Source organism: Ooceraea biroi, chromosome 2 (assembly GCF_003672135.1).
Source record: "Ooceraea biroi isolate clonal line C1 chromosome 2, Obir_v5.4, whole genome shotgun sequence".
In the NCBI taxonomy this organism is placed as follows: Eukaryota; Metazoa; Arthropoda; class Insecta; order Hymenoptera; family Formicidae; genus Ooceraea; species Ooceraea biroi.
The window spans coordinates 8,508,005-8,535,098 of NC_039507.1; the positions used below are offsets into that span (position 1 = coordinate 8,508,005).

At 41.6% G+C, this 27,094-nt stretch overlaps 1 protein-coding gene and 1 long non-coding RNA gene across 2 annotated transcripts in view; one reads left to right on the top strand and one right to left on the bottom strand.

Moving 5' to 3' along the window:
- Positions 1-327: 327 nt before the first annotated feature.
- Positions 328-27,094, bottom strand: part of LOC105276811 (lachesin) — a 278,627-nt gene continuing 251,860 nt past the window's right edge. The window contains exon 10 of the mRNA XM_020030837.2: positions 328-618. Within this exon, the coding sequence (XP_019886396.1) occupies positions 536-618 (83 nt within the window). The 3' untranslated portion in view covers positions 328-535. The remainder of the gene's footprint in view (positions 619-27,094) is intronic.
- LOC109610817 lies at positions 21,344-24,199 on the top strand. The gene is made up of 2 exons (XR_003406160.1): positions 21,344-23,307; positions 24,056-24,199. It is a non-coding gene; the product is annotated as an uncharacterized LOC109610817 (long non-coding RNA).

Here is a 27,094-nt window from a genome sequence, read left to right on the forward strand (position 1 = left end):
TATATAAATATATAAAATAAAACAAAGCGTGCGAATTGAATCGGTTGCGATAAATACGACGTGCATATTTTTGCCAGATGACCAATTTATTGTCACTAAAAAAAAGATACATTAATCTCATTCATTCATTACTTTTATTTCGATTTTTACTTCAAATCATAAAATATATTGAAAAATTATCTGTATAATAGATTAATAAATTTAGTTTCGTAACATTCTGTACATCCACTGCGCGATCAATTAGTTAACGAATTTAAATATAAAATTAATGTTATTTAATTAAACTTATATAATACTTATGATGCAGGATTAATTATTACGGTTTACATAATAAATATTTTTCAAAAATCATTAATATGTATGATTGCATTTGGCTGATTCAATTAAGAAAACCATACTCAAAAATTCGAGTATGCATGTACACACATGACCATGCTAATTATTCTCGATTGTTTTAATACTTGGGATATTAGTATCAACAAACTATGATTTTTCCCGATAGCCGGAAAAATAAAGAAGAATATTTACCTACGAGTCAATTTAGTTCAAACTGGAACGTCCGGTAAGTATCGCAATTGCATCCGCTACCCAACCATAAAGACTGCACTGTATGCACTTCTGAAAAATAGTTTTCTTTATTAGATTTCAATATAATTATATCTATAATAAAATCAATACACAACTGCCCATAACGTCATTGATCTATATATAATACATATATGCGACATACATTTGTCGCTCCACGTCATAAACGATTATTTTCCCAGATCGACGCCACTTCAAAGGCTGAAGCGTAACGTCCTCGTACAACCGCGAAACCGTGCAGCAATGAAACAAACAGAGGAGAGGGAGAGAGAGGGTTGCAGAATGGAAACGCACGACGGTTTATCACTTTATTCGATAACGCCGGTGCATCGCGTTCGTCCTTTTAACGCGACGATTGCGCGGTTTATCCGCGGCGACGTAGAAAATTATCAACTTCTTGGTTGCTCTGATCATTCTCGGCGTAGGTCGAGCCGAATTTTCTCGTTTCTACCCGTTCGTCCTCTCAACTCCTTCTGCTTTTATCGCTTTTATCGCTGAACCGGGTGCTCTCGGGGAGAATGGGCTTACCGGAATGCGAATAACTTAACTCTGTAAGTTGGCGGCGACCGCGGAGCATTAAGCCTCCGTGCTTTCCGCAGCGTGCAACGTGTGTGAGTGTGCATTATACATATTATATACATGTGCATATATTAGTTTATTCGGCGTGCATTTCAATGCGTCAGCGAGCCGGTGCGCGCGTACAGGCGCGTTTTGCGCTGGTCGCTGCTGCATTTCAATGTCTCCCTGTCGGCCGAGCGATGCCGATGCGTCCTTTATGACTATCGGGTTATGATTATTTCAGCCGTTTAATTGATACAAACACCGGGCCAATAATTATTAATTTCATGAAATATTAATACTCGATGTACGTCCGCTTCAAACAACCAACCGCCCGTATGGGAGCCTGATAATCGCCCATCGCGAGGCGCTCCGCAATTGCGCTTGCCACTGATTCCGACATTCGCGATTTCGTTACTCGCGTGAGATGGCGAGACACGTTTTCAACGCGTTCTTATTGCTATCTCTGTTTCTATCGACGTAACATATTGTACATAGTTCGATAAGAAAGATAAAAACAGGTTTATTATTTTTTTCGCACCATTAAATATCTTCTGCACGGAAAAAAAGATTTACTATGACAACAGAAAATCCTGTTAGCCTAGCAAATTCATAGCCGTAATATACGGACAGCCAGTTTGCTATGTCGCAGTAACTAAGTTGCAGAGCTACACAAAATTTGTAGTTGTACCCAATAAAGCAAACTTCTGTTGCTGGAACAACTAATAACTTAGCTATATAATGGAATCTCTTAATAAACCAAATTTTCTTTTATATAACACCAAAAAGATTTGTTACATATACCAAGCCATATTTTTCATTGGTGTAGTAAAGAATCATCTTTGCTGCATTAACAAATCTATCGTGCTATAACATCAAATATAGCACGATAGATTTGTTAATGCAGCAAAGATGATTCTTTACTACACCAATGAAAAATATGGCTTGGTATATGTAACAAATCTTTTTGGTGTTATATAAAAGAAAATTTGGTTTATTAAGAGATTCCATTATAGCTAAGTTATTAGTTGTTCCAGCAACAGAAGTTTAGATAAACCATCAATGCTCATTGAAATATCTGGAAGGTAATTATGTACTTTAACGGACCCAGCCCCGATGACCTTGACCTTGACATATGTTGTCAAGGTCACCCTTCTGAGTGACCTTGAAGAAGTTTAAGCCGTCGCTCGTTGTTTGTTAAAAAGTTATAAACAAAGAAAGTTTAATGATTTCGCACGAATTTTTAGCTGTCCACGTGAAGCAAGAACATGATACTGACATATATTACAAACCCAGCAAACACAGTCATATAACAATGATATTGCCATAATATAACAGAATGTAACACGCAATATAACATATTCGTTACATGTAACGTATATGTTAGTTGTAATTTCCCACTCAAACGAAATTGCAGTAATATAACAATAATATAACGTGTTACTAAAATGTTATTTAAATGTTATATAAATGGAATATACATTATTTATTCTTTCTTCCTCTCTCTAGCCTCTACAACTACGGATGTATGTTTAATTTATTTTCCTAAACGTTATGTACACGTTCGTACTTTCCTCTTATTTATTATTCGTTCAAAAATGTACCACTTCATCGTAGAAATGGACTTACGATACAAGTTGTGCCCTGCCGTGATCACCGTTCCTATATATATTTTGTATTATATTTTGCATGCGAGAAACGAAGCCATCTACCGGACAACTCGACATCTGAATGTTAAAAGTGATATATAACATAGACATAATATGCAAATATTACAGTTATATAATATCGCATATTTCAGTTATATTACTGTTATGTTATTATACCCAATGTATAACAGAGCAATATAACAGTTTTATAACGCAGTTATATTGCAGTTACAAAGTAAATTATGCAACCTCAACATTAATAACATATAACAGTTGTTATATTACGTGTTACTTCTGTGTTATATAATAGTTATATTTTTTGTTTTCTGGGAAGGTTACCTTCCCGAATAACCCGCACTAGGTTTTAGTCGTCGATCGTTGTTTATGAAAAAGTTATTAACAAAAGAAATTTCGAAAATATAGTAGTTATTTTGAAAGAATATTGAATATTGAAAGATATAAACGACGAATATGTATATGAACGAAGAAAGGAAAGTCATTTAAAGCAGTGAATTGTTAATATATAGAATAGTTTCTTTTAATATAAGTACAAAGTATTCTTCACTTTAACCAAAAGCACAAACAGTTAAATACAAAGTATTCTCTGCTTTAACTTAACCTAACATAACCTAAGCTAAAATTCCATCAAATATACTCTTTCGTAAACGTATATGGTATCGTAAAATTATGCTTTATTCATTAAACAGTTTTGTTAATAACTTTTTAACAAACAACGAGCGAAGGGTGAAACCTAGTGCGGGTTATTCAGGAAGGTGACCTTTGTAATATATGTCAAACTCAAGTCCTTGCTTCGCGTGGACAGCTGAAAATTCGTGCCAAATTATTAAACTTCTTTTGTTAATAACTTTTTAATAAACAACGAGCGACGGCTAAAACCTCTTCAAGGTCACTCAGGAGGGTGATCTTGACAATATATGTCAAGGTCAAGGTCATCGGGGCTGGGTCCGTTAAAATATATAATTACCCTTTTTTGCTGATTAACAAATTTGCTTATTTAAAATGCCTAATTGTTTTCAGCAAGCTATAGATTAGCTGAATCAACTAAACCATTTTTTTCCGTTCTCCTTGAAAAACAGATATAACAGGAGGGGACATGAATTGTACATGGAAACAAGAGAAAGTGGCAAATACAATGATAACACCTTCGTTCCTGGGCTATTTTCACTTGGCGATTGAATTACATTTCGATTAGATATTTTGACACGTCTCGCAGGGGTATATGCGCACACGGTCGTTTGCTATTCAGTACCATCGAGTCTAAACGTGTCTATCGACAACGCTTGACGACATAATTCACGCGCGGGTCTCCCTCGAGGTCCCGGGGTGCGAGCCCGATTTATTCCGATCGTGCGGTTTATCATGCAACGTATTATATTCGGTCCACCACGCCTGACACCCGCATTACTGCTAACGCGCCATTTCAGGCGGGGACGCGCCATTTCGAGACGCGTGCCATTTGCAGTCACCGCTGCGCGTCCGCATGAAACGCGAGTGAAATAGATATAAATAGCCGCTCGCGTGCACGGGGTGGCAGGGACAGCGCGGGGGGGGGGGGGATGCTGTCTTTCAAAACGTCTCAAAGTGTGCGTGACGGCGCGACGTTGGAACGTCACGGACGGTACGTGGCGGAGCCGCGCGCGCCGTCGCCGACAACGTTTTGCATTCTCTCCCTTATGAATATGTTATCGGAATGTCTCTTGATGGATTTTGCCACGGCGGCGCCGGTCACGCGCCGACAAATTTACTGTCAATATTTGTTCGCCACCCGTGATCCCGCGCGCCGTCGAAATCTCACACTCGACGCGAGCGGGCGTGCCGCGCGACCCGATGCACGCGCGGCGATTTTGTCGCTCGAAATTCCGTGGGGGATGGAAAAGTAGCAACAACCGGGGAACGAAGCGTAACGAGAGCGCGGCATATCGATACGCTGCGATACGCCGTCAGCGTCGTCCCGTGTCTCGAGTGCTCTCGATGAAGGGCGACGCGTATTTGCGCGTGGATGTTGCATCCGCGCATCGCGAGGTCGAAATTGTGGAAAGAGTTCACCCTTCCGGCGAACCTCGAAATTCGTCGTCGCGCAGCAGCGTCGCCGCAAGTCAAATGTATTTATACAGCGCAGTACGCGCATAAAGTAACGCGAGTCGTGGTTAAAGCGACGTGTTTGGCGGTAGAAATACCGGAGACCTGCACTTGACACCTGCGCCCCGAATACGGGATTTTCCTCTTCTCCCCGTCTCCGCCAGGCGACCCGTGCTCTCTCTCTCCCCGCTCCTCCATCTCCACCCTTGTCAACCCCATGCGGCCGGATGGCCGGCCGGCCGGCGCGCCCCTATACAACCCCCCGTCGCTCGTGGCTGCTCGCCACTTTGATTCCTGCAACTGGCCCTCTGCAAAATTACCTACCTACGGCGAACTCGCGTTGAGGTTTTGCGGTGAGGCCGGCCACGCGGTATATCAATGTTACTGCAACGGCGTTGAGCGAGTGTGCAGGGTGAGCGCGCGCGCGCGAGGGTGAACGTGCGGCCGACTCGGCCCAATTTTACATGCAATTTTGTGGTGGCGAGCGATCCGCAGCGAGAGAGCGCCGAGGTTTTTAATTATATCTACCCGGTCGAGCCGGTCGGCAGGATATTAACCGGAAATCATTCTGGTCAGAGTTACAAGCCATTGCTATCGACATTGTGTGTGCCCCCTGGCAACCTACCGGCTGGAATAGGACGCAGGATCAGGCACAGGGAGATAAAACGAAACAATCGAATGGATAGTCGTAGCCGGATAAGCCGAACGATCGGAATATTTCGATGCACGTTATCGTTACCGGAGTTTGAATCCTCTATAGACCGAAAGGCGAGGATTGTGAGCAAAATAATTATTTGGGGGATTTTTATTACAGGGAAATGCAAAAGTGTTGAATTAGGAGCGTAAGGAAAGATTTATACATAGTACAACTAGTATGGGCAAATGACTATGTCATTTGTTTCGCTTTACGTCGATCCCTTCTGCGCATCAACATACAGGGTGTCCCATGGGAAGTTGCTGAAAGTAAACGATTGGTTCTCCCCTCCATGACTTCAGAAAGGATCTTACGGTTAACGGTCGTTCATCTGAGTGTCCGCAGTTTTATTCTGGTTGTGGTAGATGTATGTCCGTGCGCGTCAAAATGAGTGATCTGACGACGGAAGAAAAGATTTATCTTGTCGAGTGCTTCTTTTCCAGAGGAAAAGTTTATAGCAATGCTTACAGGGGGTTTCGTACTAAATACGGAACACATAAAGAGCGAAAACACGCTGAAAAGGTTAGAATTTATTATTTCTTTAAACGTATGCGTTACGTCACTCCATTTTTTGGCAATAAATCTGCATTAAAATAATGTTTTGTGTTATTTTTATCAGAATTATCGATAATGTTATGCAGTATGGAACTATCCAAGACCGTAGACATGATCTGCCAGGTCCTTCTGTGTCTGTAGCTGCAGAAGAAAACATTGAAGATATTAAGAAGTATTTTGAAGAGAATCCAAATTCTTCCATTCGGAAAGCTGCCCAAGCTCTTGAAATATCAAAACAACGTTACACAGGATTTTAAAACATTTCCTGAAAATGCATCCCTATAAAATAACATCGCATCAATTGCTAACCAAACGCGCTATGACGAAACGTGTGGAATTCTGCAAGACGATAAATGGAATGTTTGAAGATGGAGAACTTGATGCAAAATTGATAATTTACACGGACGAAGCACATTTCTGGCTAAATGGTTATGTTAATAAACAAAATTATAGATTTTGGGGGTCGGAAAATCCCAACGTTTCCCTGGCTAAGCCTTTACATCGACAAAAAATAACAGCATGGGCTGCGATCTCGGTAAAAGGAATTTATCTGCAATTCTTCGAATCAACAGTCACTGGCGAAAGTTACAAGCAGCTTCTCGAAACACAATTCTTCCCTCATGCAAAAAAAAGAGGCCTGGTCAGAGGATTTCATTTCATGCAGGATGGAGCGACACCACATCGAACCCAGGTCTTCGAAACAATCCATAAAGTTTATGGCAATCGAGTCATCGGTCTGGGATACCCCAAATTTGCCCAGGGGGGGGGGGGCTAGAATGGCCACCGTACTCGCCGGATTTAAATCCATGTGACTTCTTTCTTTGGGGACACATTAAGAACCATTGTTATGCCGGAAATCCAGAAACAGTGTCAGATTTAGTAGTAGCTATTAAAAAGGTCGTCAGCAACATTAAAGACGACATATTAGAAAAAGTTTTCACAAGTTTTCATAAAAGAATTGAGTTTTGTACAAATTCAGATGGTGCACACTTTGAAAATATTTATCATTAGCTTACTTGATTATTAACATATTTTTCATTAATAAAATAAACTGATATACAAACATTTTGCTAAATTTTATTCATACCCATTAAAAACTGCAGACTTTCCTCTTTCCAACGCAACTTTTGTTTTTTCAATAACTGCATACGTTTAAAAATGACAGCTGATTAGTTTCAGCAACTTCCCATGGGACACCCTGTATCTCCGCGAAAACAATTTCTGCCACATATTAGTGCGGAAATATCTCGATATTGAGCGTGCAGCATGCGGGAAACGCTATTATCCAGTGTGATTAATATCACTGACAAAAAATGCATCTACTTGGACGAAGCGACAGAGCGTGCACTCTGGCACTGCCATTACCCGGCTTTAACGGTGTCATAGATTCCGACAGTGGCACGTATGTGTGGCCCCGCTTGCTGTACGGAGTGCTCCTACTTGAAATCGGTCGCTGCTATCGACAGACGATCGCGAAGTGCGCGAGGAAAAAATATTTCCAACGTTTCTGTAAGCTTCCTTCCCGCCTGGCACACGCGTCCACTTGTCCGGCTTTGAACGGCCTCAATACACTTCGGTTGCGCATCCAACGGCGACGACGCCGACACATCAAACGCAGCTGGGAACGAGTACGCTCACGAATGCGATTTGTCCTCGCGCTCTATCGAACGCATCCCCGCATGGTAGTGGAAAGGAGCGAATCGTTAAAGACGACACCCTTGCGGTATCTCCGGGGCAAACGATCTTCCGTACGCTTACGCAGACTGCGACTCTTGTTCGCGCCAAATGCGCGGCCATTAAGACACCAAGCCGCCTACTTGTCGTTACTAACGTTTCCTTTAGTCCTCTTAATCTGTAGATTCTGTACTGGTACTGGATACGGTAACATGGCAACGGTTCAAATTTTTCCCAAACAATCGAAATCCACGCTAATAAAACAAAATCGTTTTTCGGCAGTATCAATCTGCTGCCCGTTACTCTCTCCACTGCGCTTTCAAATCAACAAGTAAGAGTAATAAAAGCGAGAATATAAAAGTGATAAAAAATAATAAAAGCGCAGTCCGAGTGCGCGTACACCTGTTATCGGATTTCAAACGGCGCGATTCACCGACTCGACGGTCATGACGGTCGCCGGAAAAGGTGGCTACAGCGCGATACGCAGGAACGAATTTCGTTGAAGCAAAGTTCCGTCCTAACTTACAGCACGCTGCACGGAACACGCGGCCACGCGCGCGCGCGCGTATCTGTTAAGAGTGCGATTTGTTTCCATTAAGCGCGCCGGGGGATGATTACCCCGGGGGAATCAACGTCGTCCACCCCGGGATTTCGCGCATACGCGGCGGATTAAGTCGTTAATGCCAAACACACCTCGGTTGCGCGCAAAGCATACCGGTCGCTACGGAATTTTGGAAATTACAAAGTTTGGTTACACAAACCGGAGAGCGCACCGGCGAGAATGGGCCAGAGCTCTCTCCCTGCCGATCCTCGCCCGCCCGGTTGAGTATTCAGCCGGTAATTAGATTTGACACCGAAATTTGTGGACGCGCGCTCGCGCGTCCGCCCGTGCACGCTCGTGCATTACCTCGGATTGTTCCGGTGAATGGGTCACGTGGAATTGTTGCTTCCGGAATTCACAAGAGTTCCGTGAGTAACGCGACACGTCAGCGTTGCTCGCCAAGCTGAGCCAACGAGCGGAACGTGCGGCCGAAACGGCGGATTTTCAATCCTGGATCGTCTCGCGAGTGTTACGCTCGTTTGCCGCTCCTCGGCCGCGGATGATGTAATTAAGGCAATTATGTTACTGTCAATTATCTCCCTCCGCCTTGCCTCTTAAGCAGCCTCTAACTTGAATCTTACCGAGTTCCGAAATCTGCCGCGGCAAATGAAACGCACCATTATTCAGCGGTAGCGGAGCATTGCGTATCAGGTATGAAAACAATTGCTGTGCAATTTCTGACGAAGATTTCCATCGGACAATTTAAGCGAAGGATGTCGCTTAAGAATTTTTATTCAGAAGACGTTGGTTGTTCTCCGCGAATTTGCTTTAATCTGTTTGGAAACGCTAGTTCATCACTAGCCGCGTGCCTATAAGTGATGTTAAATACCACCGCGCGAATTCGGTCCTTTTTAATGCAGCTCCCCTTTAAAACAACGCTAATTAACTAACTTTCAGAAGTGGGACGTCTACAAATGCGAAGCTCTATGATATTTGTGCCTCAATGAATCCTGTTAATGTTCAAGTTATCGTCTCGAGTCTTACATTTCTTTGCCGTGCATTTGTGCTACCTACTTCCATCTCCCGTTCTCTCAGCGGAAAGCACAAAAATATTCGGTCGAGTTTTGGTAACGATATACTGCATGCTAATTGCGAGAAACAGAAATGAGAGAAACACGAGACGCGAACGCGTTGTAGCGATCCCCGTTCTCATGTGTAATCTGTATTTTTAATTGCGCGCCAGTCGCCTGACCATCTGGATCGCGCACTCGTAAAATCGCTCGCACGTAGCTACGTAACATAACGAACGCTACAAAATCATATTATGTTACTAAAATATTTTCATCACTAGTCGCTTCATCGTAAATGTGTCGCGCGGTAATTATCGCTGTCCATAATAACGTACCCTGATTTGCAACGAGCGGTTAAAATAAACGAATGTTTTGCTTCTATCGAGAGAAGGACGATGCCTTTTTTGACTTTGTATATTCGTGCAACGACGGAATTACACGAGGATATTTCATGGTGATGATGACGGTCACTGCAGGATACGCCCTGATTTTTAAATGTATTTTTCATGCGAGCAGTTTTGGTCGAAATTGGTAATCCCTTTGAGTCGCACTCCTGGAGGCGGAAGCGGAAGGAACTACCCGGAACATTATCATTTATATGAAATCCTTTGCGCGTCCTTATGCATAGTCATTATCCCGCCGCTTTTTACCGCTGTCCGTTCGGGAAGAGATGGAGAACGGCGACAGGGATGACAACAAGAGCAACTCGATACATGTATATGTGCCGAGAAAGGTGACAATCTTAATTAAAGCGTGTTGGCTGGCCTCTCCAATTTCATTCGGCATTAATTCAGGCCAAGTTCAATTACGGCGCACCTTAAGAGACGACGTAGCTCTTTGCAGTTTAACGCCTGCGAGCAAATTGATTTTAAAGATGGACGAAGGTTGCAGATATGTACGTACGAATCCGGGTCACGCAAAATCTAATCAAGCCGTAACGAAATTTTACGATGACATTGGATGAATTGAACGTATTTTTACGTTCCATTCTGCATAAGCTGATCTTCGCAGGCAATACTCACGTATAATAATTTAAATACTGCTATATGCAAAATATTGTACAGAAAATATTGAATATTTATCAGTTATCACGGGTGCTTCAGTAATAATGAAACTCGTTCTCATAAACTCTCTCTGAAAAATTTCGGTGGAATCTGATAAGCGTATGATATTAAATATACATACATATGATTAAATACACAAAACTGGGTTATATATACAAGTAAATCGTGCATAGTTTATTCTTCAGCATTTTTACAGATGCATATTTTATCGTATTAACTTTACAATATAGAAATATGGGAATTCGTTACGAAGGCAAGCGGGAAAAAATATTATCGAGAGCACAATGTAACCACCCGAGTCGAAATTTTGCGCATACTTTAATGCTTTTTAGCAGTCGTACGAACCTACTTTTAGGAAAATAGAACCTAGAACTCTTACATTGAAACTCAAACTCCTACAAACAGATGTTAGGATGCTATTTTGACCCTGCAACATTCGGCTGTAATCTTGATCGTAACCTGCTTTGACGCTCTAGCGGCAAAAAAGGAAATTTCGGACATATTTTAGTGTTAAAGTAGTAGCTAAATAGACGCTGAATAACGCCTCGGATGAAGAATTCGAGGTCCAATGTAGAACTAAAATTTCGACTCGGGCAGAGTTACAATATTCCTTTTAACAGGGAGCTTCAATGACAAAGAATCATTATGCTTTTTTCAGGAGCGGTATCATTCCCGTTCTCTCAAATTACATTATCCAGAGAATTATTTTTCGCGTAGGAATAATACGGATAGCTTTGTGACATGTAATATTTTTGGAACGCGCTAAGCACGGTGTTTCCAGCGCGGTTTAACAGCGGTAGGTAGCTGGTGAAACTTTTCGTGAGCTTTTCTTTATTTAAGGCGACAGAGTGTACTTTCCGCAGGAGAGGCTTTAATGCAACACGTAAGTATGACGACGATTTACTTCCCTGCCCGTTATATTTTTCTGCCTCGAAAGACAAAGCGTCGGCGTGAAATCTGAATATCTAAGGGCACGGAGCATAACGTTATACTCGGCGGCGAACGTGGGGCTATGCATATATAGGGAATATGCGGTATGCTTCATCATTCTCGATCTTGTATGTAAAGTGCATGTACGGGGCTATACTTACACGGAACACCCGTGTGTAACACCGAGACTTCTGCGCTGCAGGTGGCATAAAGCTGTCGCGTCTACGACGGATAAGCGTGCCCGCGTGAAATTTTCGGGTCGCGGCTTGACGCACGGAATGTAATTTCGGGAATAAGAATTCGGGGGAACGAAAATCTGATACCGCACGCTGCGAATTCGCGATCGAGAAGGCGGAAACGAGAAAGGATGATTCGTGCTGCGTGTACGTCGATAGTCGGATGAGTTCCCGCTTTACGGTAATGCGAGCACTTGGTCAAGCAATGCCAGGCGTACGTCGCAAGCGAAAATAAGAGAAGCAAGAGACACGGGCGCTTAAAGAATAATAGGTATCCCCTCACCGTCGCGTCGATTTCCCACCGATGCAAGCCCCATTCAAGCTTGGCGTTGTATGACGCTGCGCGGATTAAATCTAATTTCGGTCGAGTTAATCGCGAGCGATTAAAATCGCTCGGGGAAAATGTGAAACTCACGGAGGAATGAATGGCGAAAGGATGTGATATTGTTTATACCGGTGCGCATCGATAACGTACACACTTTCGTGAATCGGTATAAATAGCACTCCGCACGGATGCTTCCGTTTTCCATATTTAATTTCCGCCGGTAATTTGCATTAAAATTAATCACTCGCCGTTCTCTCTCGGCGAGTATCGACGGAATTATAACGCGTACGGCGAACGTAAGCGGATCCGCGCGATGCTCGTTTGAATTAAGAATATCATCAAATATGATCATTAAAGAGTTACAAAATAATACTTTGCAAAATAATTGTAAACAAATAAATATGTAATGCGATATTGAATAAAACAGATCGGTAACATTACTCATAATGCAGGCTGTTCGCGTGAGAATCAGCCACCATCGAATTTATATCAAAAGCTATCGGTTCTAATGATGTTGTATTTTATTTAATGAGGCGCGTCGATGGATGGAAACCATCGTCAATTAAACCACTGGTTGATTCGTGAGCCGTCCGTGATACACGGTGGAGAACTCGATATCGAGCGTCCTTTCATAGTCTCGCGTAGCAAGACTCCGCGATTAATCAAAGTGCCGTAAAGACAGTTGGCAATGGTGTCGAACGCGAGAAGGCAGACGGGGCGAGCAAGTAGCTATAGTTCAAATGCGGACGCGAGAAAAACGCAAAGTGCAAGACAGGAGGAGGAGGAGGAGGAAGGAAAGAAGACGATATTATTCAGATCCTTGGCAAAAGCCGCCGTTGGGAATACCGCAACCGCTTTAAACCAGCCCGGCTCTTTAAGTTTCCCCTGGCTTCTTTCGCGACGATTCCTCAAAAGCAGCATAGTCTCGTGTATGCGACGAAAAAAGAAGCAAATGCCGACGGGCGCTTGCGATGCGGGTGGGCAAGTGAGTGGTGTGGAAGAGAGACTGCGTGCGGGAATATATGTAGGTACATATGAACGGAATCCGTCGCAATTGGGGGTGAGCCTAGAGCGAGGGAGTGCTCGCTAAGGAAAGACAGTGGCTCCCTGTGGTACACGGCAGGATCCTTGAATCCATTACGGCGGAAGCGGAAGACGGTGTATCCGCGACGGATCCGCAGTAGTCGGCGATGCTTCGCGTCAATGGAATCGGACGGCTTGATCTGGTTACCCATGTCGGATGTCGCGCGAACCAAGAGAAGATTATATGCGATAGGATCGATAATACAACCGTATGCCTATGTCCGATAATAGATTTCACACATTTCGTATCTAAGACCTGTTGTGTATTTCAGATCCGTCATGGAAGGTAAAGTGAATTGGATGATATTTACCCCTAGCTTCCCACACTTTTAATTTTCACGGGCTTCCTCTACTATAGGATACAGACTACCCCAAGTCGAACATTTAGTTACAAAATATAAGAAAAAATCAACTAATTTTAAGTCACTTTTTTTCCATTGATAAGCCACACATCAAGGAACTGTTTATGCATAGAAAAATCTGAAAAAGAAAGAAGTTTGTAAAATATTCGCTTGTGAAAAAAGGTTACATTCAAAAATCGTGAATTACTTTATTTTACTTGGGGGGTTTCAGACTCCTGGGAAGCTAGGGTTAAGCAGATATTGTTTTTACATATTAATTAAAATAGTATAATAATATATGCGGCTGAAGGATCATTCATTAAGATTATTAAATTTGCGATGCATTTGGAGCCATTCATTTACAAAGGTAAGGACAAAACTCCAAATTTTATAAGAAAATTAAAGAGCATATCGCGTCTATTATATATAAAAGCTTGAGTTCTATTTTATATTTTTATATTGAAAAGTATCATTAATATGATATTTATTACAAAAATTATTTTACATTACTGCGTCTACTATATTTTGTTGGAAATATTTTCCGCTGACTAAAGCTCTTGCGTAAACGTGCAAAGCATGAAAATTAAATTAACAACGCAAACAATATACGAGAAACGATGTATGAGTAAATTGCGTAAAATAATAGTGATACAAATATTAACGAAAAAACAGTATTTGCAAATATTTGTCACTTGTGCAGAGTCATTTTCGTGTGTTAATACCGTTTGATACTGCTTTGAATAAAAGAAATGCATGCATACAGTATGATAAATGCACAACAATACAGAAATTATAATTATACATTTATATATAATTATATAAAAGGTATTATTTGTGACTCAATAATAAGCAATAAATTTTATGCTGGTAAAAAATACTATTACTACCATGTCATAAAACTTTTTAGTATTTTAGCTAACCACTGTTCTATATTTCAAAACATTTATGGTTTTATACTTGGTACCATGTATCATGTGTATTAGCATGTCATGATAAGAATATATACAGGGTGTCCCGGGTTTTAACCGACAAACTGCGGGAGCATATTCTACTAGTGGAAATAAGAAAAAATTCTTATATCGAGTTTGCTTAGAAATGCTTCATTACAAAGTTATAAACCAATATTGAAAAGAAATATGAGATAAGTAACAACGGAACATAGTGTAGAATTTGGAAGGTCGATTTGGAAGCTCTAAGACACCGACGATTTTTATTTATGGGGAACTTTAAAAAATAAAGTTTACAGTACAGAAGTAATCTCGCTTGAAGATTTAAAGCAACGAATTACTAATTCAGTTACTGAGATGCAAGAAAATTTTCAGGAATGTCGTACCGTAACAAATTCTGTACTACGTCGATGTCTAGCTTGTATCGATGTGCAAGGACAACATTTTGAAATGCGTCACTAAATCATTGCGTAGATAATTTTTATTTTTGTGAAAAAATCCGTTGTTACTTATCTGATATTTCTTTTCAATATTGGTTTATAACTTTGTAATAAAGCATTTCTAAGCAAACTCGATATAAGAATTTTTTCTTATTTCCACTAGTAGAATATGCTCCCGCAGTTTGTCGGTTAAAACCCGGGACACCCTGTATAATAAGTATAAGCATACGTAAAACACGATGAACAGAAAAGAAAATCGGCTTTTATCGCATGTCGCTACCTCGATTTTTCGCTAAGTTACAGCACTTCAATAATCTGGCTCTGTTTATTAATGAATGCAGCGAGCACGTGCACTCGCAAGCACGTGTACGCTATTACGTAACTACGCTCAGCTGATCAGCTGATTAGCGGTGCCAGTACTTTTTCCCAACGAGCACGTGCTCTTGACAAGCATTGGTCGGCGATCGTCACGTAACTACCTCCACTCAGTTATATCGCCAGATTGTCGGATTACGGATCGATATAATCATCAAAATCTTTTCCCAAAAAATTCCCAGCGCGATGAAACAAATTGTAATCGCTTTTTAGGAGCAAACATTAATTTACTTGGAACAATTAGTTTGCAAAATATGATCGATTGATTAAAGAAATAAAATTAATGTTGTCTCGAAAATCGATTGCCACATCTAAAAGTGGAAATCACTCTATATCTAAACTATCATGTCATCTCGACATTCAAAGACAACGTAGTGTCATGAAACAAGATTCATTAAAGTGTATATTAAAAAATATACACTCTGTCGTTTACAATAATACTAAATTCGAGCTTATTATATCTCTTTTTAATTATAAAACAGCAAATACAAGTTCTTCATCTTACAATACTCTTCAAGTTGAATATAAATGTTTTTTAGGGATTAATATAGTATATTAATAATTTATTTAATTAACATTTTTTATTAAATAAGTATCTTGTTACAATATTTTTATATTACAAGGTACACACTATAGAACTCAAAACGTATCGGTTGATTCGACGATTCAGCAAACGGCCAAAGCGGCGTTGGAGTCGAAGCAATGCAAAAAACTGCGACTAGATCTTGTGCAAGATTGAATATCAATTCATCCGAATATAGTCATCGCACGATATTCTTCCTGGCTATAGATATCTGAAACACATGGCGCAGAGATCCTCGCTTTCTCCAGTAATTCCATTGTTACTCTTCTAGCAGGTTTACGAAAGCTTCGCAATAGCGTGCACACATACTCTGTTCACATACATACGGTATATTTGACGCGTTAGTTAAACGCTTCACGTGCGGAACTTCAAGGTGCAAATGAGCGATGAGCGAAAGAGAAACGATCCTTGCTGGAGTCGTGAAGTTATTGTGCGCACTGCACCCAATATACAATCATCGTTCGCGGTGTAAACTGGCGATTTATTAGCGAAATATTAAATCGAGAGCGTATCCAGTACATTTTCACTGTTCCCATTTCGCCGATGTGTCTACCTTTTTTTTCACCGTTCTGGTATCATCCCGGCGATCTGGTATGCTCCTACGACCGTTTTTATTTGTTCCCCGTTCAAAAATTATACGTACACGCCTGCGAGTGAAATATCATAGCCGGGTGCAGTGCACTCTCGGAAAGTGCCTGTGACGGTTTAGCACGGGCAGTTTGTCGGCGTAATTAGACTTTATTGCACTCACGGTAAACTGAATTAATTGGGAACGCCCGCGCGCTTTACAGCGCGATATTCGTGAGATATCGCGGCGATGATTGGCCGAATTAAGAGATTGGAAATTTCGCCACGGCGAGAAATACCTCTCATCGAGGTAAAAAAAAAGAGGAAAGAGAGAAAACAGCATGCAAGCAGCGCGGAAACTCTATGTAAACGAGGCATATTTTAGGGAGATTTAATGAAACGTAATGATTTAATTAAATGTAATTTAATTAAATTTAACAGGGATATTTAATAATGCGTCAGAACCGGCACTATATCGAACAGTTCTTTATTTATACCTGGATTCATATCCGTAAACTAACATATCATAAAATTTAATTAATATCATAAGAGTGTACTTCCATATTTGTGGCTTCTTTGTGTATACAATTTGCATGAAATTTACCTGATTTAATAATATAGATTTAAAGTTAATAATTACTGTTATATGTTAAAATTTAACACATTAATATATAATATACAAATATAAAAAAATATACATGCGTAATGGTCGTGTGCGTTTATGTGAGGATACGAGATAATGCAAACAGATTAATACACCAGGACGTACTTCTCTCCCTTTATTCGTACATCTGAGTCTAGGTAATTTATCACAATAAGGAGAAAATATGTGAAGACCGCGGTGACGTGTGATGCGGGTGGTATTCGTACTTTCCTGAACCGAAGTGTGTGGTATGAAGGAGCGCTCGTTTAGTAGTTTATAACTTGGACTTTATTCTTAATTGACAATATTCTCTCCAAGTGATAAATGAAGGTCTCCTCGCCGTTCCTCTCGTTTTGTTTTTACAAGTTAAAACACAATCTATACTTACATATTAAATGTAGCAACATTTAGATTAATACTACGTAGCGAGTTATGATGCACATTAAAAGCGATTCGCAGCTCTCACGTTGTCATGTGCCTTGCTTTGTTAATCCCCATCGATATACGGGAGATGTAATCCGCCATGGTTGTAACCGCAACCGCGCTCGACTTGCATCCTCCCTCTCGCCCGTCGAATATCGATCGCTAAGATTGTAATAACTTTCTCGAGGTTTCGGTTCATTCAGTAGTATTAAAGCGATTTCGGCATTTTCTCCTTAACTTCGTGATACGAAAAGTGCGCCATTGATGGGAAGTATGTCCCAGTTAGTAAAGTCTATTATCGAGGCATGCATTTTTCCATTTTCCGTTATTAACACGAAACGCGGCTATCTAGCTCAAAGGTTCAATTGATATTGAGGTACAATGTTGAGGTAAGTTATACAATGTCAGTCGAGCGGCCACGCTTAGCGCAACGCGATGCAACGAGTCCGCGCGTTCGCGATTTGCCTTCAAATGTGTCAGCGAAAGTTTTTGCGACGTGACTGTGGGCACAAAGTTGCAGTGAATGCGCTTTGCGCTGGGACATCGCGATATTGCTACTAAAAATGCAAGGCTCTCGACTGCGCTCGGTAAAATAAAAACGTCGACTGCCAATGAGACGATCGCGTCATTTTATCGTCGCGTTTTACCGGCAATGGTGCAACATCGGGGGCATTACGGATTATATTATAGGGGATACCTCGAAATTGAGCAGAAAATGCCGCCGCTTCGGACGAGTGACAGACGCACAAAAGTAGAAACTTCCTGAAAACCCGGAAAGCAATCGTCGCTCTTCGCGTCTTCGCGTCTTAAGTGGAAATATACAATACGTAGAAGAAGAAGAGAGAGAATACGGTCATCGTCGCAGCGCGCGCGTACGCGCGAGCACGCGCGCGCCGATCTTCCTTACTTTCGACGATAACTTGCGTGTACGCAATATCGATCCTAAGCGGGTTACACACCTTCGATTAATGTATGTATATCTATGTACAGGAACATAATGAGGACCGTCGGGGCCACAAAAGAAACCGGCCCGCCGGAATCGGCCGATCGCTCTGATATTCTTTCATTTAGTCTCTCTAAATCGCGTTCAACAGTAACAATGAGTATTTATTAATAATGACAATAATAATATTAGATCCGCGCGACGCGGCCGGCTTTTGTGGCGACGGGCGCGCAACGGGATTTCGCTACGAGATATACGAGACTTACGACAGCGTGATAATTATTGTTTGCCCCCTTCCTTCCTTACAAGCTAGGTCCTTTGTGTGAGTTTGTCGCTCGAGCGCCGTCATTATCAGGGCTATGAGTCGAGTCAGGGCGGCGTTGAGAGGCTTCGCTTCCTCTTCCACTTTCTCTCTCTATCTCTCTCTCTGGATATATATATATATATATATATATATATCTTTTTCCTCCGTCTTTCTGCCTTTCTGTCTTTCTCGAGATGTTCTTTAATACAAGCATTATTCTACGTGTTAAAAAAAAGACAACAAGATTTCGCACGCAATGCAGCTGAAGTTAACATTACGCCGCGATTTTTCCACGATGTACCGTTTTCCGATAACAAAGTAAACGAGATTAATGAAGATGCCGATGTAAGAGCCGGCATACGGCAATTACGAAATTAAATTACGCAACTTGAGTCACGCTTTTACGCGTTCAGTTCTTCTCTGAAATGTATTAAAATTTAAAATAAAAAGAAATAATATTAAAAAGAGCATCCGATTTCGTAAGACGGGATGCTCGATCCTCTCATAGTTAAGTGAGCAAGGTTAATAAAGCAAATTGTATCTGTGCGGCAAATAATATATTTGAAGAACAGCGTTTTATACAAGGTAAGAAAAACAAGTAGTTGGATATTCCGAAAAAATGTCAGAATGTTACATTATTCATTTTTCTTTTGCTTATGCAGATGAGCCTCTTTTCCTCTCGGTCTTTCTTTCTCTCAATCTCTTTCTCTCTCTCGCGAGAACTTGCGAGGGCGTAAATAAAATCCTCTAACTCTCGTGTCGTTGCACGCTCCCGCGTGCTCGAGCGAGCTTTTTGGCACGAAACTCCGAATTTAATCCGCCCTGACTTTTTCTACGACTAGAAAATTCGACGATTACTCGACTACGTCCGGTTGACAATTAAGCGCATCACGCTCGTCCCAAATGAAAAGCACATTGATTCGTCCCCTAATCCCTTACATGTTTAATTAATAGTAGTTTTAACTCTATCAACGGCTCTTCGATGCTACACATCCTACGATCGATCTGGTTCGCGCGTGAACGGAAACACGAAGACACACGGCTGCGGTTGGCGACCGAATGTGTTTCCGTCCACGTCGGAGTCGCGAAATACTTTGCATAATCAAATCAACGGGCGTTTGCGTGGCGGACTCGACGAAGCCTCGGCAATGTCAAGTAAATCGCGTCTGCATTACGCAGCGCACGCGAGATATCGCGATTCGATTGCGTGATTACGGTGAACGGTCGCCGCCGCTGTACGTGAACGCAGACTCGAATTATCCGGATTAAATCTCGGTATCGCGGCACTGGCAATGTGATTTAAATTCTAATTATAAAATTCACAAACGTGCGCGCGCGCGTGCCGGACGCTCTCCGAAATCGGATCCGGACGTACCGCGACAAATGTTGAACGTTGATATTATGATCGGCGAACGCGTTCCGCTTTATATATATATTAATATATATATATATACAAGGTGTCCCGGGTTTTAACCGACAAACTGCGGGAGCATATTTTACTAGTGGAAATAAGAAAAATTCTTATATCGAGTTTGCTTAGAAATGCTTTATTACAAAGTTATAAACCAATATTGAAAAGAAATATGAGATAAGTAACAATGGAACATAGTGTAGAATTTGGAAGGTCGAAGATGTTTATGTTATGTGCCCATTTGCAATTACGTAATTTGGGTTCATTTCGACCTATGAATGAATATGATGATGTTCGTTCAGCTCTAAGACACCGACGACGCTCGGAAAGAAGCTTAAATCTTTTTGATAATACTCCTACACAAAGTGTTCGACGTGCTTCAGCTCAACTGCAGATATCACGAAACACTATTTGGAGAACATTGCGTGCTGATGACAGATTCGCATATCATTACACACCTGTACAAGAATTACTTCCAATCGATTATCAGAAACGAGTCGAATTTTGTAACTGGTATGTGAATGCAGTAGAAAGGGACAATCTTTTCTCATCAATGATATTATGGACAGATGAAGCGACCTTTACAAGACGAGGCATATTCAATTCTCATAATAGCCATGTATGGGCTCATAATAATCCACATACTACCGGCCAAAGAAACTTTCAACACGAATTTCGATGTAATGTTTGGATGGGTATGCTTCATGACCGGCTTATTGGTCCGTTCTTTTTACCTGACCGATTGAACGGAGAATCTTTTCGAAGATTCCTATCAAACGATTTACCAATTTTGATGGAAAATGTGCCACTGCAGTTTCGCCAAAACAGCTGGATACGGTTAGACGGTTGTCCATCGCACTATGCTAGACAAGTTAGAAACTGGTTAGATGAACATTATGCTCATAGGTGGATTGGTCGAGGAGGACCGGTTTTCTGGCCTCCAAGATCGCCCGATTTAACGCCTCTTGATTTTTATTTATGGGGAACTTTAAAAAATAAAGTTTACAGTACAGAAGTAATCTCGCTTGAAGATTTAAAGCAACGAATTACTAATTCAGTTACTGAGATGCAAGAAAATTTTCAGGAATGTCGTACCGTAACAAATTCTGTACTACGTCGATGTCTAGCTTGTATCGATGTGCAAGGACAACATTTTGAAATGCGTCACTAAATCATTGCGTAGATAATTTTTATTTTTGTGAAAAAATCCGTTGTTACTTATCTGATATTTCTTTTCAATATTGGTTTATAACTTTGTAATAAAGCATTTCTAAGCAAACTCGATATAAGAATTTTTTCTTATTTCCACTAGTAGAATATGCTCCCGCAGTTTGTCGGTTAAAACCCGGGACACCCTGTATATATATGAATCGCGCTTGATATTCCGCGATCAATTATTTGCATCTTACGCGTACGGAATAGTCAACGAGCGCAGTACACGCGCGGTGCGCGCTCCGTGCGCGCATATTCCCATGTACACACACGCGCAGCCATGCACACATCCATGTACACGTATTTCCATGAATTTGGCACTTCTTATGCGATAAATTATGTACATAGATTTATACTAATCGGGAATGAAGCATCTCGCACGGAGAAGTGACGAGCCATTCGATCGACAATCGGATCGCGCGCGATAGATGTATCGGGCGTGCATCAAAATGTTTTATACAAATAACCGAAACGAGGATTTATTTATACATTGAGCTATGTACAGTTGTCTTACAGCTCGCGCGCGCCGAATCTCGTCGTCGTCGCAGCTGCTGATCGTCGACGATGAGCGTTAACGAGGAAGAATCGCGCGGATCTTCCGCGATCGCCGCGAGCGGTGAGAATTCGGCGCGCGCAGTGAATTAATATTAAAATTTATAAACTTCTTCACTTCCCCTTGAGCACCGAAAATCTTATTTCTCTCGTGCAATCCTTACGTAAACACTTGATATAATAATACATTAAAGTATAAGCAATAATACTTTCAACGTGTTTCACACGACTTTGCGTCGCGCCCACGGCCGCGCTTCCGTACGCCGGATTTCATCTTATCGTCGAAGGATCGCGCTCCTTGCGGAATCCTTGCGAATGGGACGCTCGTTACGGATCGATTCCTGGCATCGTGCAAAAAAAGGGGACATTCCGATTCATTGTTCCGCATTTTATCGCTCATCGGTTGCAGCTTCATCCTCGTCGTCGTCATCTTCCACGTCCCTAAAGTCTTCGAAGAACTTCGAAGACGTAACTCTCCGTCGACTTCCCGCCGATCACCTCATTTTAGCACAACGGCGAACGCGATGTTAACGTTGTAGACGCGCGTGGAGAGATTCCGATTGATTGAATTTTAGGTGCCGATAGTTACGTGCATCGCGTTTACGCGATCCTTAGCCAGCCAAGTTCCACGACTTGGCGGATACGAGCAACGTGAAGTATTATACGACGTCGGTCCCAGATTTACATACGAAAACACATGATACGCGCAGAGCGCGTGATGCACGCGGCAGATTGCGTTTTACAAGCAAGCTGTCGACGATCACCACGAGCGCCTATAAACAGCGACGTTACTCTCGGTTATCATCTCAAGCGATTCATCCCGCGTGCTACGTACACACCTCGCTCTCACGAAACTTCACCGTAAACTTTAAAGCGGTGCGACTAACAACCGGACCTCGCGCGGGCTTAAAAAGTCCGATCGCGGTGGTACCAGCATTGTATTTTTATCCTACCACTCGTACTTTCTTCCTTTTTTACCCCTTTTTTCTTCTTTTTCGTCGTTCTGATTTTCTTTCAGAAATCTTCTGGAGCACAATTAAATTTGGCAAGCATGTAACATGTTGAATTTTCAAAATACATATAAAAGTTTAATACATACAACGTTATTGAAGATGTGATTGTGATAATTATTATGATCGTTTTATTCTAATTTTTGTGAACATTTGCGATCGGTTGGTGCTCGTCCGCGCTTACGTGCGCGACGAGGCAAGACGTCGCTCGGCCACTGCGCGGTGCGTGACAGCGCAATAATACCGCGCGTACCAGCACGCGATTTAATATCCATGACAAAATACTGAGTGCCGCGAAATTTATAGCGGGCATTTCCCGATAGTTGTCCCGAACGGAATGACCGGGGCCGGCCAATTTTGTCGTACCAATCTGGCGATTATGAGTCGCCGCCGGCGGTAAAAGTGTGGACCGCGGCTCTCGCCGGACAGCCCCGCGGATCCCTGTAATCAGGGCAATGGATGCCCGTCTCTCTCACAAGGAAAGGTTTGTAGGTGCTACACTCGGATTTCAAAAATTTTTTGCATGCAGGTAGGGAGGTCCCCAAATAGAAGAAAAATTATAAAAGTAGCGGCCCAAATGCATATTTGCGCGCTACGTGCGCAATTTTCGATGTTAAGTTAATTACTCAAAAATGCTATTTCCAATCGAACTCTTTACATTTTTTATTTCACCTAATGCACAACGCTTTAAAGAGAAATCAAAACCAAAATTAAAACTGAAAGAATTAAAAACCTCCCTTGACCAGATCTTTTATGTCCTCGTTATGGATTCTGATCAAATCTATTTAAAGTCGCATACAATAAATCACGCAGAAAGAGCAAACTACGATTTGCGCGATGTACAATTATTCCAAATTGTGTGCATTGGCAGTTGCAGTAAAAAATTAAAAAAGTTACGATGCAAATACCATTTTTGAGCAGTGGGCCTTTTATACGCACTGTGCTCGCGCGGCACGAGATTACATTAGACGCTCGTATTTTCTAAACACACACACATACACACAAAATTATTCAAAGCAATATAAATGTGCATTAGGTGAAATAAAAAATGTAAAGAATTCGATTGGAAATAGCATTTTTGAGTAATTAACCTAACATCGAAAATTGCGCACATAGGGCGCAAATATGCATTTGGGCCGCTACTTTTATTTTTTTTCTTCTATTTGGGGACCTCCCTACCTGCATGCAAAAAATTTTTGAAATCCGAGTGTAACACCTAAAAACCTTCCCTTGTCAGTAGGCACGGAGTGGAAACGGCGAGTTGAATCGGGGTCGGACAATGTTTGGCCGGCGGGGTGCACGCGGCACGATAACCGGCAATACTTTCGCGGCCGTCATCCTATTATGAATGGGCCGTGTTAAACGAGGCGGGAAAAGCTCGCAAGTACATCGCAAAGTGATGATACAGACTGCGTATAACAGGAGAGAGAAAGAGAGAGGGGAGAGCGGGAGGGGTAAATATATGTATGTAACGATTTCGCTCTCTCACTCCCATCTTCCATTTGCTTCGCGCTCGATGTAACTGGTCCTCCGTTATCCCTTGCGTTCCTCGTTGCGCGCGCGACGCTTTACGATTTTTACGTGCACCACGACGACGCCGGGACAACGCTCTCGTGTACGTCACGTCACGTTGCAAAAATGAAAACGAGAATGAACGCGCACGCGAGAGAACGGTACGTGGTTGGAGAATCTAGCTTAGAAGCGTGCACGGTTCGCGTGATCGTTTTTCTATCAAGCATTGTACTCGAGGTGTCGGTGATTCCCCGCATTCTCTCACGTTCGCGAATTTTCTTAGCAATGTGGAACTAATCTCTTTTCGTCGAAAATGCCGAAAGTCCGATAGTTTCTTAGTAAGATTATACTTAACGCAAACACGCGTTAACAATCACGCATTGCATACGTTTCGGAATGACGTTACATTAAATTGCATGAGAAAACGATTATTCGAGCTTAATGCGACGCTTATTTACGTAAAGTCCAATTATGCTTCTGGGAGATTTTCGAGGATTAGATTAGAACGACCGAAAAGAGAGGCACGAGACAGAAAGGGGAGTGAAATGCAACAGATTGGAATCGTTAAAGGACAACACTTGGCGACTCTCCATTATGAATGGCTTCTGTTAAATGAGGTAGAGAGGGTCCGAGAGCAGCAGCAAAGGGAAGATGCGCGCCATGTAATAACAGGATTCTCTATTTCTTCCCTCTTTCCCTCTTCCTCTCGTCGTCCTTCCATCTTCCTGTTATTCCGTGTTATTATTGTTCTATGATTTTGCGTGCACCGTGCTCGTTGGAGCAACATCTCGAAAATACATCCACGCATGTGTTGTACATCGTGAATAAAAAAAATCCGACCTGGCAACCAATTTCAGGTGATAGTACCGTATCATACTCCAGTGCACGTCAGCAGATTTAAGGAACGTCTTGAATCGTAAGAAATTCGGCATCGTCGGGAAAACGTCTCGCAGCGATCACGTGAACAGCGCGATATCACGATATCGCATATTTTCATCCTTTTCGGAAAGACGCACGTGTTTGAAACGATCTTTAATCATAATACATTAATTACTCGATGTTTGCAGTTAAAGATAAAGATATGAAAAAATCAGATAGAATAAATTGGTAGAAGCGTTTCTCAAATTTGATTTGTCTGTCAAGAAAATCTTCCATTTTATACTTATTAAATATTTGTAATATTAATTTTTAATTTAACAATAACAAATACAGAGGGTATGTTTCGCGGGCAATCGTCTCATCTACGGTCAAATTTTCCGACGGCAGTTTTGATCCTTTTCGGAAAGACGCACGTGTTTGAAACGATCTTTAATCATAATACATTAATTACTCGATGTTTGCAGTTAAGATAAAGATATGAAAAATCAGATAGAATAAATTGTAGAAGCGTTTCTCAAATTTGATTTGTCTGTCAAGAAAATCTTCCATTTTATACTTATTAAATATTTGTAATATTAATTTTTAATTTAACAATAACAAATACAGAGGGTATGTTTCGCGGGCAATCGTCTCATCTACGGTCAAATTTTCCGACGGCAGTTTTGATCCTTTTCGGAAAGACGCACGTGTTTGAAACGATCTTTAATCATAATACATTAATTACTCGATGTTTGCAGTTAAAGATAAAGATATGAAAAAATCAGATAGAGTAAATTGGCAGAAGCGTTTCTCAAATTTGATTTGTCTGTCAAGAAAATCTTCCATTTTATACTTATTAAATATTTGTAATATTAATTTTTAATTTAAAAATAACAAATACAGAGGGTAGTTTCGCGGGCAATCGTCTCATCTACGGTCAAATTTTCCGACGGCAGTTTTGATCCTTTTCGGAAAGACGCACGTGTTTGAAACGATCTTTAATCATAATACATTAATTACTCGATGTTTGCAGTTAGAGATAAAGATATGAAAAAATCAGATAGAGTAAATTGGTAGAAGCGTTTCTCAAATTTGATTTGTCTGTCAAGAAAATCTTCCATTTTATACTTATTAAATATTTGTAATATTTTATAATATTAATTTTTAATTTAACAATAACAAATACAGAGGGTATGTTTCGCGGGCAATCGTCTCATCTACGGTCAAATTTTCCGACGGCAGTTTTGATAATCCGGAAGAAGCGTCAGCGCGGTTAATCATTCCTGCATCTCTCGCGCGCGATCGCTTTACACCCGGAAAACTGCACGCGACGAATGGTCCCGTTAAAAGCGCGGGCAAAAGAAAATGGGAACAAAACGTGGCAGATTGAATTCATTCGGAGACAATACTTAGGCGGTCGTAACCCGTACGGACGGATCGCGGTAAACTGGGCGTGAAATGCTTCGGGAGTGCGGGGAATTGGAATTACGTTTTGTTGCACTCTCTGTACGCGCCAGTCGACGGGAAAATAAACACGACTGCGCCACCACAGTTCGCTCGGATGTGACGCTTTTGCGAAATCACGTCTAATATAAATTATCCGCGTCAACAGTGCCTCTCGCACACTTTCCATCGCGCGACGCGAATTATGTTTTTGCGCGCCGAAATCCAAATGTCACTCGCACTCGACAAACGGTGCATCGAGGTTCGAGCGTCTCGATGTCGCGGCATAAACGCACCGGCACGGAATGTAACGATAGCAGGGGTAAATGGGGCGAATGGGGTGGTTCCACCGGGCGGAACGAATATCGCAAGACGCGCGCGAGTTACAACGCGACGGGAATTATAATGCGATGATACTTTTGCGTAATGCAGAGTAAACTCTTCCTGTTGGCGCGGAGTAAATCTT